We start from the raw sequence: 16,800 nt of genomic DNA on the forward strand, positions 1-16,800 counted from the left end.
AAGATAAAAAAACAAACAACTTTTAATCCTGAAGGAAAATCGGTCATGTCATGGTGTCTTGGTCATCTGTGCCACTTTGTTTCTTAACATATCCTTGGCAATAAGTGTTTGACATCAAACACAGCATGATTATTTTTCATGTACTATTGATTCTGTGATTTTAAAAAGTATATTTTTGTGTTCTCATTATAAAAATGTGATTTTTTTTCTCCTGTTCAATTCTGCATTGTAATATTAACCATATTTACCATATATACCTTTTTATCTGACAATATTAACTGTGCCTTAGAAATCAGAGAGCAGCTACATTTTATTGTGTTCCTCCAGACGACATTGAGCTGTTGTCAAGCATGTGTTCCTCAGTATGATTACGTATTTGGACGAGCAGCCGTTCTGGATGCTGATTGGTTCCAATGTTTAATGGGGGCGTGATCAAGAAAAAATACGGAAGTGGCGTATCCCCTGCAATAACAAAGTTTAAATGCATGCAAATTAGGTAAAATAAGGTATTTAAGTTGTTTGTGTATCTCAAAGACCAAACACATAGCTTCTGTGGTCATTGTTAACTTTTCTTTCACTTTATTAGCAGCCAATTAAACTGTAAAAACGATGGAATACATGCATCTAATCTGTTTATTATCTTAGCTAAGTTAAGAGAAAGTATAAACTATGTCTGTTCTCAGTTGAGATTGCTCTCTCCTTTGGGTAAGACCAAACTCAATTAAAAACTCTTATATTTATGACATATATATTAGCCTATATGTGCCCCTGAACCGTGTCAGGCCAGGTATTTGTGCTACGTGTGCGTGTTAAAAGGTTGACACCCCACACTGATATCTTTTCCTCGGCTTGGACTTGGCTCACATTGCGAGCTCTGGCCACAGCTCCAGCTAGCAAGTAAGTAAAGCAGTCGTTTAATGTCCGGTAAATGCACGACTCAGAGCAACATCATTATATTTATCATTTCTAAGTGATGTAGGCGTTGGAGCGGCTCAGTTTTAAGCTTCCAGATCCCATTCCTGTCGGGCTATTGTGTGGATGGGTATAGAGCTCTACAGGGGGAGGAGGAGGTGAAGACGAGCCGAGCAGATAAGAAGAGAGGTGGTGGCTTATTGGCTGGCTGCTGCTATTAACCCATATTTCACCAGAAACAAGAGGTCTTGTCGTTTTTGTTACAGGCCGTAAAAGAACGACATCGCACCCTAAGAGCTACCGAGAGGACATGATAATCGTAGAGAGGGCCCGTATCTGCATTTCACTGCGCCTACACCGAATCCATTGAGTCGGTAACCAGCGTCCGACATGGGGAAGGAGGTAAATGGTGTTTCACGGAGCAGGTTTGAGGTGAGTTAACCATGTATAGTAACTGACAGTCATTGGCACTCATGCAGCATAGCTGTTAATAACGTTAGCATATAGTCCTGCACCATGAATGTCTCTGTAATTATTGTAAAACTGCGCTCACGGCGAGGCTGTTGATGCAGCTTCCGCAGTCAGTGTTTGGGATTAGGTCAAACACTGTTGTTTTGTTCAGACAACATACAGCCGAGGCCTGGCGTGTCATTTCGTTGAAGACACAGGTCGAGGTTTTCCGTCAACCTCAACGTTCAGTTCTCAGCCAATTTGAGGGGTTTTAATGGTGCTGAAATGATGTCTTTCTTTCTTTTGCTCCGTCAAAACAAAGACAATGAGGCCACACAGAGCACGCCGAAGCAAACGTTACCACAGCTGGTGTCAGAAAAAAGGGAATCTGTCGACTTCACTATAGAGCTCTGGTTGTTTGATTAGTCCTCGGTAATGAGACTGTAATTTCTGTACGGCTTTTTTTTAATGCTGAACCTGGTATTTGAATATATGTGGCCGCTGCGGCGGTGGGGGCCTCTGGTTGTGACTGCTACCTGCACCCGGTATAGCACACAAATAGCAACAGATTGTCCCAAACTGCCACAACGTAAGCCACAACATAACTTGTGCTGATAGTCGGTTAACCACCCGAACACAGACAAAAGCTGCGATGTTGTTGATCGGAAGTATAACCGAAAACTTTTGTCTCGTAGCCACGCACGCGTAGCTTCATAAACGGGTGAAATCTCGTGTACAAATGTCATGTATCCGGCCGGTGACATTGGCCCACGTAGCCTGAGCGCTTGATGTTGTTTAATCCCCAGCTAGCATGGGATTTGTGTGTGGTTTTATTTATTTTTAACGATGCAACAGCTGACGACTCAGAAGACTCAGGCCGTTACCTTCTGGCCCGACAGCTGCGGTGGAGCTGCTAAACTAACTGGATTTCTGACAGGAGGAAAGCGGAAATGGTGTGGCTGGGCCTTCAAAATAAACGTATATGATCGACGTGTGATTAATTTACTACAGTTTTCTTTCTAACTTAATTTCTTTTGAACTAGATGCACCTCAAAATAAACAGAACTGATACTTTGGGAGTCTGCCCTTTTCACCAAGTGTTACAGTTTAAGAGTCCTGAATAAACCTGCTGTATCTGAAAGCATACTTGGGTTTTGAATACAACTTAACACAAAGGACAGACATATGATTAAGCCAAAGAAGGTCCTTACACCTGCATTTTGACAAACGATTGAATTAATTTCAGTTTCGTTTATAAGGTGCCAAATCACAACAAATGTCATCTCAAGGCACTTGAAAAATAAAGTCAATTCAAGCCCATTAGGATCCAGTTAATTGCCAGCCAGTTGTAATCTTGAAGCTTCCTCATCTTGAGCATTCACGAGGCAATAGTGGAGAGGAAAACTCCCTTTTAAAAGGAAGAAAAGAGAAACTGTCAAAAATCATTTTTGATGTACATGTAGTGTAAAGAGAGAGAGCCAGGCTTCAGAAAGAAGTAGGTTGTATGTAGGTTTATGGGAAAATTACCTTAATTTATGCTTGCTTTGTTGCCTTTATTCCTCTCCAAGGGGAAATTAAAATATCCAGCAGCTCATAAGAACAATAATCATTCCTCTAGTCATATAAAAGAGTCAATAAGTACAATCTTTTTTTAAAGATGGTATGTTGGAGCTGAAGCTAATGTATCAATGTTTGTTGTGTAGGCAGTTGATGTACATTTTATTGCTATCCAGGCTGAGACTTCCTGTTCTATGCACTGGTCATTAATAGACAGGCATACATTTTATGCTAATAAAAAGCTAGGCCGTTGCTAGGAGATAGTTTATGGTCCGATGACTGTATTTTGGTAAATGCTCTCTGCCTTGTTTGCTCTCCACACAGACTGCTAACATATCTAAAGCCCATCTAGACGTGATTGGTCAATACCACTCTGACTTCAAATGGAAACCAGAGGGCTTAAAGTCCTATTGCTTCACGACACGTTCAACATACTCAAGTTAGCTACCTCTTTGTTTACATTACTGAAAAATATGATCAACTTCATGGTTGTGATATATTTTTGCCTATGTCTTTCTATGATTGGCTCTGTGCTGCATCAACCCTGTCTGGTAAACTATTCTGTGACATCCATTTTATTATTTTCAAAGTTTCAATTTAAAGCTGAAAAATAATTTTGAATTTCTTTGCACCAAAGGTAATTACAAAAAAACTGACCACAAATGCAACAGTTAAGGTTGGTCATCAGAAGTTTAGTGGGAGTTTTACTTTGAAAGGCGGCAGAGGAAGTTAAGTTAAATGAATTAATGTATATTTACTCATTTGTTGTGTACTAGCCCTCAACAAAAGCCCCTAATCACAACAATGAAAATAGTAAACTGAGAATAATTAATACAAATATTTTGTAATTTATGAAAAAACATTTAAATATTAACAGATTTATGATTGCATATTGTGCTAACTGGCAACCTATAATATACACATGTGCTATTAGTATTTAAAGTAGATTCAACTGTAGACTCCCCCATAGTAAATCATATTTCTGTACATGTTTTGTGTAACTTTTGTCCATACGCCCCCCAGAGTAAATAGTCTCACTGAGATGAGCTGTCTTTTGACTGAAATGAAGATCGTAACTCGATCTCAGCATCTATCCGGTCAGCTCTGTTTTCTGTCAGCTTCCAGTGTTTTGACAATTTATCCCTTTCAAATGATAAACTGTGAAATATGGGGTCTGCTCTTGGGTCTGGTGCCTCCTCTGAAATGTAATCACATTTTGGTTTGCTCTACTGTTGTCTTTAGCCGGAACTCATTTATTTTTAAAACCTTCTCCCAGCCTTGCATCACTGGTTATAGCTGACCACTGGAGAAAACATGATGCTCATGGAGCATCGGGTTTGTTTTATGTTAGATTACAGAAGAGGACGGTGTATATGCCCGTTGACCATGCACATCTGCCTCTGGATTATTTGGCCAGAAAGAAGCAGTCCGGAAGGCGAGCTCTCACAGCCGGTTTGCCCCAAATCCAACCCTCTTTTCTCCTGCAAAATCCTGCACGTTTGCGCTGGCAGCAGCCCCTACGTAAACAGCTGTGTGCGTCTATAGATTTTGTGTGTTAATCAGAGAGACGTGGAAAGGCTTTGACCCAGAGCTGACTTCCTTTTCAAAGGTCTAAGCATTAATTTCAAATGGCAGACATGTCAGTTTGTCTTTTGTGCTGATGAATGGCTTTGTAAGTCCCTCAAAATCTTAAGCTATTGTGTGGTTTGGGATGGACACCCATAATTAAAATAGCACTCTGCTAAATGATTTCTTTTGTTTCAGGCAATAAATAATTGAATGATTTATTGTTGTGTTGGGGATGGGTGATGTTTGTATTTACAAATAACTTGTTGATCATGTCACAGCTGTTTGCCTTTTTTAGATACTGTGTGCAGTTTTTTTTATTCTTCTTTACTCCTCTCCTGTGGGGAAATGGATTGAGCCAGATGTTACTTTATCCGTGGATGCTCCTAAACATCATTGTCAGGCATTTCACAATATAGCAAAGTATGAGTTCCCACAAATCATGAGTACCCTTCATCTTCAGTGAGTGTTTGTGTGTGTGTCTGCATTTTAATGAATGCTAATTTATTATCCTTTTGTGTACTGAAGCCCTTTTTTGTACATTATGGACTCTGATTTGTGCAGGCACAGCATCCAATTATATGTGGGGAAAATTAGCTGTTTGCAGAAGCTGGATCACTTCTTAAGCTATATTGCAGTTGACTCCAGTTCAAACTTGTGATACTTGCTGATGTGGATGTCACTGCAACCTCACAAGTGTAAACAACACAAGAAGTTAAGAATATGCATTCATGAAAGATAACATGAAAGCAAAGGTCATTGCAGTTCAGTGGTCGACAGGACAAAGTCCTCAAATGCTGATTTTTTTTTTTTTCTTAAAAAACAAAAAATTCGGTTCTCTGTGCAGTTTTATCTTCTGTCATCCTCTGTTTCCCAAGAATTGACATTGAATCCATCTCAGCTAATGGGACTACAGTCATTTAGCCTTAATTATGTGTTTTGTGGCCATCTTTGAGTGAGGCGAGTGGATGGAAGGGGCCCAGAGCACATTAAGATGGGTGGCTTGGGCTGATGTTCTTTTCTGCTTCATTTCAGATGTTCACGAATAGCGATGAGGCTGTCATCAATAAGAAGCTGCCCAAAGAGCTTTTGCTACGGTGAGTTACGTGTCAGCACTCTTCAGCTTCTCAGGAGGGCTTTTAATTCTTTATTTTTTTGAACGCATTAAAGGTGTGTTGTGTACTCCAGTCTCACTGTGGACCAGCACTGCTGGTCAGCACCAGGGTTTGCACCACCCTCCTCCATGTAACCTTTAAACACACACACACACACACACACACTGGGCATCTTAAGATTATTTACCATATATTCACTTGCCCAACCAACAGGACAGAATTTCACTTTATTCCCCACCCTAAATGTACCAAAAGTGTAATTAAAAACAGTTGCTCATGGCAATAAAACATTTAGATTGATTTCAGGAGAGAGGGGGGGGGGCAAAACTTGAGAACCGCTCAGCAAACAGAAAATGGAGGCCATAACTCAAGCCTCAGTCTTGCCAGACAAGCTGCCTGTGCTGCGGCTGCTTGGCCAGGTGCAATGCTGTGATTTGTGAGGCTGCTGCAACTTGCTGCAATCCTGTTTTAACCCAAATCCTCTTTGCTGCATCGTAGGAGCCCATAGTCAGTTTACATCTTTGCTTCCTCAGTCTTCTTCTTACATTAAGAAAGCATCTTTCCTGCAACTGGGGCTAACCTCTAGCCTGCTGACAGTCAAAGATGATATGAGCTGATTTACACAAACCTATTTACTGTGAGTGAAAACAGATGCAGGGTTGAGTTGAGGGCAGCTTAGTGTTAAGAGGAAGCTTCTGGCAGCGGTGATCAGATTGTCTTAACCACCCCTGTCTGTCTCCCAGAATCTTCTCCTTTCTGGATGTGGTGACACTCTGTCGCTGTGCCCAGGTCTCACGGGTGAGTCAGTCTTCACTGTGTCTGTGCGTGTTTATGCATGTGTGTTTTAATGTTTTGAGAATAAACTTGACTCTAAATGTCTGTTCCTTCCCTCTCTGTCTTCAGTCCTGGAACGTTCTGGCACTGGATGGCAGCAACTGGCAGCGAATCGACCTCTTTGATTTTCAGAGGGACATTGAAGTGAGCAAATCCTAAATGCCTTCCATTTGCTCTTATGTTGCTTCACTCTCAATTTATCTAAAACAAGCAAACACAGCAGACTAAGTTGATTGTTTTTGTCGCAGGGCCGGGTGGTTGAGAACATTTCAAAGCGATGTGGGGGGTTCCTTCGGAAGCTGAGCTTGAGGGGGTGCCTGGGTGTGGGCGACAGCGCCTTAAGGTGAGTTTGGTGACAACTTCGCCTGACAGAGAGTCTCCCTTTAGTTCGGACACTTGGATGAGACAGACAGGCAGGCAGTTGATGTTTGTTTTTTTCTGTAGGACTTTCTCACAGAACTGCAGGAACATTGAGCTGCTTAGTCTGAACGGCTGCACCAAGATCACTGACAGGTTTGTGTGTACTTAATGCAGTGATGCAAATATATGCAGTGGACTTTGTCCTTGTAAATGTTCCCTCTTCCTCTTTGCAGCACGTGTAATAGCCTCAGTAAGTTCTGTCCAAAGCTGAAGCACCTGGACCTCGCCTCCTGTACTTCCATCACCAACTTGTCACTTAAAGCTCTCAGGTGTGTCACATCAGCAGTGTGATGGATACTTACAACACATAGAGTATAGTTTTCTTTTTTTTTCTCCAACCTGAAATATCCATCCTTCTTTTTCATCATTGTCCCTACACCAGCTACAAATAACATTTGATTTGTGGGTTTGATTTATAGATTTGACAGAACTGTGTCAAGCTTTGTTGTTTCTTACTTTAGTTGTGTGAATTTTATATTTTTCTCTTTGTCATTTCTGCCATCTTTCCCAAGTTTCTGCTTCTTACCTTTCTTCCTTCTTTCAGTGAGGGATGTCCCTTGCTGGAACAGCTGAACATCTCCTGGTGTGATCAGGTCACAAAGGATGGCATCCAGGCCCTGGTGCGCTCCTGCCCTGGACTCAAAGGTCTTTTCCTTAAGGGCTGCACACAGGTACTGTTTGTTTATGCAGAATTCGCTGCATATCAAAACAAATCCTGTGTAAATGTATCATTAAAAGACTGGAGGTCGAGGTGGCAGTGTTTTCTCTGAATCATACTAGTTTATTTTATATTTGTTTAAAAAAGAATGCTGTGATAGCAACTCCAAACAAAATGCAGAATGTCTGATGTGAAACAGGATGTTTTTTTAAAGAAAGACCTGCCAGACACTATTTACAGCAAGTGTGACGTCGTTATCATTCATTTAAATGTGGAAAAAGAAACGTCATGCAAACTCCAATGTCAGTGGTGTTGCCTGAACTTTGTTTTAATTTGTGATTCTGTTAAACTATATTGTGCCATACCGAGACTCGTTTGGATATGTTTAACAGCTCTTTAAAGCAGAGTAGTTTATGTTGTCTTGTGACACAAAATTAGTTTGATTTCAATCTGATATCTCCACTGTAACTATCTTCCCACAGCTAGAAGACGAGGCCCTGAAGCATATTGGGGGTCACTGTCCAGAGCTGGTTACACTTAACTTGCAAACATGCTCTGTAAGTATGCTTTTCAAGATAGAAACATTTTTTTAGAATGACCACTGAAATTTTGTGTGACGTTCGTCTGAATTAGAAACGTAGATAAACCCTGCCACTCCCGCCCCAAATGAAGTCGGATCTCTGCTGAATCGGGACGCCCAGTCTAGTCAATCGTGATGCTGTGCAGTTGAGGTTCCTGACAGCTGAACTGCATTTGTGCTTGCAGAGTTCAGATGAACTTTGAAGATGTGGAAGACAAGGATGATATGCACAGAATGACCAAGAAAGCCTATAACTTTTGTGTATAGTGTTCACTTTGGTCACACTGCAGTTCTGTGGATGGGGCTGTAAACAATGCTGCTGTCATTGAACTCGGCACATATGTAGTGAAATACAATACGGATAGAAATATCAACAATGACCCCAAACATTTTCAAGTTGCTTTTATCAGATTTGACAGGCAATTCCATAAATGTGGTTTGTATGTCCCAGAGAACATTGTTATCACAGTTATGTTAATCTCCCCTTTCATTTAGTTAGAGACCGATGCTAGCTGCCTGAAACAACTTCCCAGAGTTGTGTGTTGATTGCTGTGGAGTGGCGGGACTTGCAAAAAAGGACTTTGAAGAAAGAACAGAGATTAAACGGAGGAATCATCAAATCCAGGCTGGAAAATGTGTGCAAACGCTTGTATTTAGTAATTTGTATTTACTATTTTCTTAGCAGTAGCTCAGAGCTGCTTAGGAAACTTGCTAACTGACTGAGAAATTCTGGAGCATTTAACAGAACTCTTTCCATTCATCAATATCTCCCGAATATCTCTACATTTCTCCTCAGATTATGCTACAACATGTCAGTTGGGTTTAGGTCAGGACTCTGACTTGGAGCGTTCTTACAACATACACTTTCAAACACATCTTTCTGATCAGAACAGCTGAGTCAGAAGAGTCTGAAGAAGTCATTTTTGAATTGTGAATGAAGACCAACCTTTTCTTTTCATTTCTTTATTAAACACATTGTTGACATGTTGTTAGTTCCATGAGCTTGTGTTTGTCTATGTTTGTGACTTGGATAAAGATCAGACCTCATTTCTTTGAGAAATCCATGCAAAGAGTCAGATTAAACTGCCTTTAAGAGTTTAAATCAAGTACCCTGAATCTGAAGTTTTATGATAAAATGGAAACATACCCGAATGCAGTTAGCCTTATTTAGATATTTCTTTTTCTTGTGGTACCTGGACTAAATTTACCAGCACAGCCAACAGCAGAATTATTCATTATTCTTTATCTCATTCCTTTGGAAGTGTTGCCTCCTCACTGCGACACTCAGTTTTTCAGTGTTAGTTCTTTGAAACCTGTTTTTCCTCTGTTTTAAATGCTTAAGTGTTTTCTTGAACTTAACTTATAACAGAAAAATGCAGGGGAAAGGAAACTGCTTTTATAAGCTGAGATAGTATACAAATTTCTATAAAGTTGTAAGCGTTGCCTTTGATACATACCTAGCAGACAGCACAGCACTGGGGAAAGGTTTCGCATGGCATGTTTTCACTTTTAACAGTGGATGCAGATTCGAGTGCACCACCCCACCACAACCCACCCCACCCATCATCACACACAAACACATACTTTTCTCTTTCTATGAGCAGCAGATCACAGATGAGGGCCTCATCACAATTTGTCGGGGTTGTCACCGCCTGCAGTCTCTGTGTGTGTCGGGTTGTGCCAACATCACAGACGCCATCTTGCATGCCTTGGGACAAAACTGCCCCCGCCTCAGGTGAATTTGCACACCCACACAACCAGCCTCATTGTCAGTTTAGTTATGGATAGTTTCCTAGACCCTGCAAAATATGATCAGGCCATTTGGTTGGAAAATGATGGACTGCGGCTTGGTTTCTGATTGACTGGAGGTCTGCTGTCTTAGTCTCTCTTAAAACAAAGAGACTCAGTGTCGCACCTTTTGTGTAATTGCTGTCTCTGCTTTCAGAATATTGGAAGTGGCTCGCTGCTCTCAGCTTACAGATGTGGGCTTCACTACATTAGCGAGGGTAAATGTGTTCTAAACCTCTTGATTGCATACTTATGCACAGCAAAGTTGAAGACTCACTTTTTGCCCTTTTGAAATGATTTGTTCCCAAAAGCATAACCTCAACAAACCAACAGTGGCTCTCTGTCATTTCTCTGCAGAATTGTCACGAACTCGAGAAGATGGATTTAGAAGAATGTGTGCAGGTAAAGAAGTGTCTCGTATATGCAATCTGCTGTTATAATGGTGATATACTATGTACTGTAAGTTTCGTTTTCATTTTGCTCAGATCACAGATGGAACACTCATTCAGCTTTCTATCCACTGCCCTCGCTTGCAAGTCCTGGTGAGTGCTGTTTCCTCCTTTAAACCTATTTTTTTTTTTTTTTTTTTACTAACAATTGTGTAATGGAGCTTCTGTGCTGGTACCACTGTTTCCCTGAAGAGTCTATCTCACTGTGAGCTGATCACTGACGATGGCATCAGACATCTTGGCAGTGGCCCTTGCGCTCATGACTGTCTGGAAGTGATCGAGCTGGACAACTGCCCCCTTATCACAGACGCCTCGCTGGAGCACCTAAAGAACTGCCATAGTCTGGATCGCATTGAGCTCTACGACTGCCAGCAGATCACCCGCGCAGGCATCAAGAGACTAAGGGTGAGTTGTGTTGGCTAACAGTCGTGAGTAAGTGCTGATTCACTCATTTTGTAAACTCAACATATGCCTGTTGGTGTGAAATGTTTTCACTATCATAACTGCATGTGCGTGTTTGTTTTTTACTGTGATGCTCACAACCCTCAACACTGCCAAATAGCTGGTGTTTGTTTCAGTTTTAAATTTTTTTTTTGGCTTGTACAGTACCATTTATTTAAAGTAGACCTTTTACAGTGAAAGAGTCTTCCTCTAAACGGCCATTTAGTAGAGTCAAACTCTTTAGATTTGTTAAAACCCAGCACCAACATAGTTAACACTTCAGTTGCTATGTAAGAGAACCACATATCAGATGTTTGTAATGTCCTTTTAATGTATAATGCATAAAATCCACTCAAGGCTTACCTAATTTGTCTACTTTGTACTACTTTCCTCATCTCCTCTCCTCTTTCCTCCTGCTTGTGACTTGGAAATCAATCTTAGCAGAGATTATGAGGGATATCTCAATTCCTAAAATGCACCCGTAGGAAAGAGGAGGCTTACCGGAGAAGCTATAAGCAAGGATTAACCGCTATATCCTTTGCCGAAGTGTTTTTGGCATTCATGGCGTTTAAAGGGGGTACGACATATTAATCCAGGATTAAAAAAATTTTTTTTATGAAAACAATCCTCAATGCTCATGTGACAAATCCATTTCTCGAAAAGTTTGCTAATCAAAACCTAAACTTGAAACTGTCGTTTGTTGATTCAACAGACACAAGCACAAAGGAAGTGTTCTTCCATGTTTTTCACTTTTCAAAAAAGTAAACAGATCTAGCACTTGAAAGCAGCAGCGCACTCAAAGGTTGAGAAAGAATTATGAAATATAGATGTGACACCATTCTGGAAGGTTTGACAATCGTCAGATTTATGACAGATGAGTTCTTTTTGCAAAGAACTTTGGTCTTTCGTATTCTACACAATTCTGCACAACTCCACCCATGCATGTAGAATGTAACCTGAAACTGTATTGCCGACTTGCAATCTCTTAAAGCATTTCCAGTCAGTCTTTAAGTGGCCAAGTTGAGCTGTAACTGTATCTTGACTCAACAGTGCATGCAACCATGTTAACTGACTACTAAACTAAATATCCTTTTAGTGAGTAGTTTTCTTTTTCATTTTGGTTGTTTAAGTGCTATTTCAAGTCTTAAGCCACTGAGCAATCTAACCTAAATGTGATATTTACTGACTTGCCTAAAGTAGTACTCAGGTTCTCTCTAACTCTACATCTCTGTGCACACTGTACGGGTCTCGATCGTCCCAGATGAAAAGAATTATGGCTAAAATTTGAGTGACTGCCACTACTACCTAGGTCTCCTAACAACCAACGTAGCATGGAATGATTCAGTGGCCGAAGCGATCCTGGTGCCGATGTTTGAAAACCAAAACAAATTCAAACAATGTCAATGAATTCAAGAAGCAACTCTGGTGAGTTGCAGAAGTCTGTTCTATTTGACGTTTCCTTCTACTCAGATCATGTGTTAAAGACCCAGCCTGGAGGGAAAAGTATGATTTATGGGCTGTACAATAGTGAACATAATGATACACATCTCAGTAAACGGTGCATTTCTTTCAGTTCTACAGCATATAAAACTTCCTTTACATTATCAAGGCGCTTAGAATCCGTGTTGCGGTTCACCGTTGCAGTCTGCTACGATGCAGCAGGTATCGTCATCATCGTACAGTCTGCACACATCAAACATGATCTCATAGTTCATCAGATGCTGAGCATGATGACTGAAAATCGCACGGTTTGGAGCTGCCTTTAGTCTTTGTAAAATGTTTCAGAAGAGCTTTGACTGGTGTGCCGCAGCTTCTCTCCACCAGTGACAGCACTAAGCGGAATGCATGGGCGGTAGTCGGGTGACATGGATTCATACGTTTTGTCCAAAATGAATTCTGATATCTGAGTCACTGCACCACCCACTTGAAAGGATGAATCAAAACTAAGCTGTTAAAACAGCAGCGAGTGGACTCTCAGTCCACATCAAGCTGGGTTTGTCATTATGGGTTCTCGTGTCTGTCTTTTCATTTTTAATATCAATCAGAGCATGACTGGGTTGGAAAACAGGAGTTTGATGCTCGGAAGTTTTTCAGAGGTATTGAGCTACTTTGAGCAGCTTCCCATATGTTTGTATGAGCCATTAACACATTTCCACATGTTGTGTCTTTTTCTCCTCAGACTCATCTGCCTAACATCAAAGTGCATGCATACTTCGCTCCTGTCACTCCACCCCCCTCCGTCGGGGGCAGCCGTCAGAGGTTTTGCCGCTGCTGTGTCCTGCTATGATGTAAAGACAACGACCCCTGTCCTGTTCCCCATTTACCTTGAGGCCCCTCGCTTCACCCCTGAACTGCTGTTTCCTTCCCCAAATCTATAGACTACATGCTGGTGTGTGTCCCACCCCCTTTTTGGAGCTGCAGAGAGAGGGAGAGAGCCAAACAACGCTACAGGGTAACTTTCCCAGAAAGCATTCCTGAATCTCCCCACCACACAGATACACAACAGGCTGATATGCAGACACACCGCTAACTCTTAGAAGAACGTCAGCTCGTCCCTGGGCTGGCTGTCTTCAGTGGACACATCAGTATTACAAGGAGGGTTATGTAAAAATCAGTTATGAAGGGATTTATCTTTCCTTCAAATGAAGTATGAATGAATTGTTTGAGCTGAGCTCTTCACATCAAATACCATTTAAGACTTTTTAAAGATCCCACTTAACCTCCTGATTCCCTTGATGTTGAAGGTCACTTAACAGCTACCTCTAGACCAGAACTGCACATAAGTAAATCCAGTGTTTGCTTGATTCCGCAGACTGTTTTATTTAAGAAAAAAGAAGAAAATTTAAAAAAAAAGGGGCAGCAATGTAGCCAGTTAACTGCCAACACCCCCAACACACACAGAGCAGATAACAGCTGAAAGCCTTTTCTTCATTTTTTTTCTTTATTGTAATTCTATGAATACTTGCAGCTATTTGCACTTACAGTAAAACATTGATGAGACACTTTACAAAGATGGCCATCTCAGAATTTAAGACTGGTATTTTACTAACACCACACTCTGGCATTGGCAGCCGCTCTGCTCTCGCCTCTCTCTGTCTCTCTGTTACAATCGGAAGCTTCAAGTCATGAAGAGAGGAAAAAAAGACAAAGTTTAATATTTTTCTAAAAATGGACACCAATTAAGACTCAGATGTGGGGACTCGAAGATGCCAAATGTTGCATGCAACTCCTCTAGTTTTTTAAAATCTAATTGTAAATATGTGAAGACTGTGGGAGTTGGAGAGTCAAACCAGCGAAACGACTACGTGATGATATGAGATGAGCAGAGACTGCCGTCGGTGGTCCCTCTGAGAGAACTGTGGTCAAGCTTGAGCATGCTTGTTTCCGTGCCGATGTGCGTGAGAATATGTGAGAGCAGAAATGACTCGCGGTCAGGTGAACTCATGCTGGCTCAGCAACAGAAAGGACACTTTTTTGATAGAATTAAAAAGAAAAATAACAAAAAAAAAAAGAAGTCACTACATGAATTTATGCTGTCAGACAAGGACAATGGAACGAAAAAGCCAACTGAAAACAATCGAAGACGTCTACTTTCACTTTGATCTCCATTAAGTTGCTCTCGTTTTTGCGTCGTTGACGGTTCTGAACATGAGGAACTGGTGAACCGTGCGCACTGGTGGGAGCACGTGCTTGACGTCAGGAGTGGCATCTGTGACTCCTCAACTCCTATGAGGCCTTGCAGGGGACGGAGTGACGGCGCCTTACACCCTGCCACCCGTGACCACCTCTCTGTCCGGGACCAGTGACGTTACTGGAGGCTGACACCGGATCAGATTGTGGAGTCTCTTGAAGAGAAAGTTGAATGAATCTTGAGCGCACAATTCTCGCCTACTGACAGACTCGATGGAATGATTTTTGTCACAGAGGGCTATAAAGGACTTCGGTTCCCATACCTTTGAATTATTGAAGCCTTTTCTTACGGTTTATCTTGTCCTGCACTTGCACCTGCTTTGTTCTGTCTCTTTGATTTTATAAATGTCTCTTACTCCTTTTTTCCCCTCTTTCTTCTTGCCATGATTTATTCTGAATCTCCGACTTTCTCTGCTTTTCTGTTTTGCTGTGGTTTGGGTTCTGCCTGTTTTGTGTTTGAAGTCATGAGTTCAATGTCTCCAAGTTGAGTTTTGAGCCTTCTTTTCAGTCTTTAGTTTTGATCTGATGGAGTTTGTTTAAGACTTTATTGTTACTAAATGTCCAGAGTGTAGCCTTCATCCACAGGAAGTGATGGCACCAGTGCAATTGTAGTAAATGTTAAATGTGAGTTGGATTTATTTTATTTTTAATGTGAGCTAAGGGGGTTCATGACATGTATTGATGTAGGGTCTACTTATTGAATGTTTCCATCGAGGAGAAGGCTCTTTAGGCAATGTATGCTGCTTTACCTGAAAGATTTTGCTCCCAGAAGCGGGCTTTCCTCTCCTTGATTTATATGCCTTGCATTTCCAAATAACACTCTCTTAATGCTCTCTGCCCTAATGCAACAAAAGAGACATGAAGAGGAAAACCTACAGTAGGGTATTGATCATCCACAAATGTTGTCATTCTGGTGCATCATGTGCATCAACGGGCACGTATCGGGCAAAACACTGAATGATGATTCTATTCGTTGTGAAACTTGACAGCAACGACGAGCTGAGATGAATCCATTGTAATCCACCCTGATCGGTTTTGTTTGAATGGGGCTTTTTGAGGGATTAGGGGAGAACCAAGAGTCAACATGGAGCAGAAATGTAATGTTTTCTGCCACTGTGCGCTGATGGTTAACCCAAGGCAAAAGGAAAAGTCACAGGATTGAGACCATGAGCCTGGGTGTAATGCCTGATTGCCCTTGTTATGATTAACCAGTGCAGCCAGCGCTGCACTTTCAATCTGCTCCCGAAGGCTTCATATGCTTGATATCGGTCTTGTCGCGGTACAAAATGCACTACAGGCTCCACACAGCAAAACACAGGACTTATTTTTCTTCACAGTATCAAACACCCGTGTATCTTTGTGTCAGACCTCCCAGCAGTTTACATGGAAGTCGGGCTGTTGTGCTCTGGACCATCTTGTTTTATGGCACGTTTGGTCCCTAACACTGGAGTAAGGTATAATTTTAGGAAAGGGGGCAGGAGGTGAATCTACAGTGAGTCTGTGCTGGTGGTAGATTAACTCCTGAGAAATTTCAAAAAGTTTTGACAATGACTGTAGTTCATATAATTACTGTAAATCTTTTTCCTTTTTTTTTCTTTTTTTTTTTTTTTTTTTTTTTTTTACAATTAACCAATATAAATGAATATGTACGTATGAATAAATATATACCTATATTATTAAGACTTGTCTGTTTTTTTGTTTGTTTTGTTTTGTTTTTCCACTGGTGTTGAACATGCAGCTAAATGGAATGTGTTTTTTATGGTTATTAGTGCAGCAGATGGCAGCAGAGAGTCAAAAGGAGTTGTTCCTCCATTGTCTGTTCAGCTTATTGAAAGATTTTGGATTGACTGTTATTTAATGAAACTAAATGATCTGCTTTCATTAAGAGCAAAATAGGCTGAGCTGCCACTTCCTGGGAAGGAAAATGTGGCTTTCAAAAGAAATATGAATTTGTTCGCACATGAAAATATGTCCAGTAATTTTTTTTTTTCAGCACATGTTCAACAAAAATGTAGATGTTACATATGGCATGCATCCGTTTTTTAAGGGATGTCTCAGAAAAGTTGGGACAGTGGTTTACTTACCACCATTTTGCATTGGCTCTTCTTTAAAACAACACTGTTGTGAACTGAGGTCAGCTGTTGTGGTTTTGAAATGGACTGATTTTCCTGTGCTTGCTTGATGCAGGATTTAAGTTGCTCAAGTTTTGTTTTGTCATATTTTTCATTTCATAATCCAGATGTTTTCAGTGAGTAACAGGTCTGGGCCTGAGGCAGACCAGTTTAGCACCTGGGCTTTCTCATTAGGCAGATGTGATGTCGTAAACATGTGCAGGCTGTG

The 16,800-nt window shown here is 41.1% G+C and overlaps 1 protein-coding gene across 1 annotated transcript; it reads left to right on the top strand.

Annotated features, from left to right (window-relative positions):
• The first annotated feature begins 776 nt into the window (after positions 1-776).
• fbxl20 (F-box and leucine-rich repeat protein 20) lies at positions 777-16,114 on the top strand. Its single transcript, XM_072368122.1, has 16 exons — positions 777-897; positions 1,179-1,344; positions 5,521-5,582; positions 6,344-6,398; positions 6,504-6,578; positions 6,683-6,777; positions 6,879-6,947; positions 7,028-7,123; positions 7,399-7,525; positions 7,995-8,069; positions 9,697-9,827; positions 10,038-10,098; positions 10,238-10,282; positions 10,366-10,422; positions 10,522-10,734; positions 12,950-16,114. The coding sequence occupies exons 2-16, from the start codon at positions 1,303-1,305 to the stop codon at positions 13,055-13,057; spliced, it is 1,311 nt and encodes a 436-aa protein (XP_072224223.1). The 5' UTR covers positions 777-897; positions 1,179-1,302; the 3' UTR covers positions 13,058-16,114.
• The last annotated feature ends 686 nt before the right edge of the window (positions 16,115-16,800 follow it).

This window comes from Leuresthes tenuis, unplaced genomic scaffold, assembly GCF_036924035.1.
Source record: "Leuresthes tenuis unplaced genomic scaffold, fLeuTen1.0.hap1 SCAF_17, whole genome shotgun sequence".
In the NCBI taxonomy this organism is placed as follows: domain Eukaryota; kingdom Metazoa; phylum Chordata; class Actinopteri; order Atheriniformes; family Atherinopsidae; genus Leuresthes; species Leuresthes tenuis.

Excerpts from the sequence above, each read along its gene's own strand:
- fbxl20 (XM_072368122.1), top strand. The coding sequence starts at position 1,303 with ATGGGGAAGGAGGTAAATGGTGTTTCACGGAGCAGGTTTGAG. Across the intron at positions 6,399-6,503 it reads GCTGTGCCCAGGTCTCACGG|TCCTGGAACGTTCTGGCACT; the intron begins GTGAGTCAGTCT and ends CTCTGTCTTCAG. Across the intron at positions 6,948-7,027 it reads TGCACCAAGATCACTGACAG|CACGTGTAATAGCCTCAGTA; the intron begins GTTTGTGTGTAC and ends TCCTCTTTGCAG.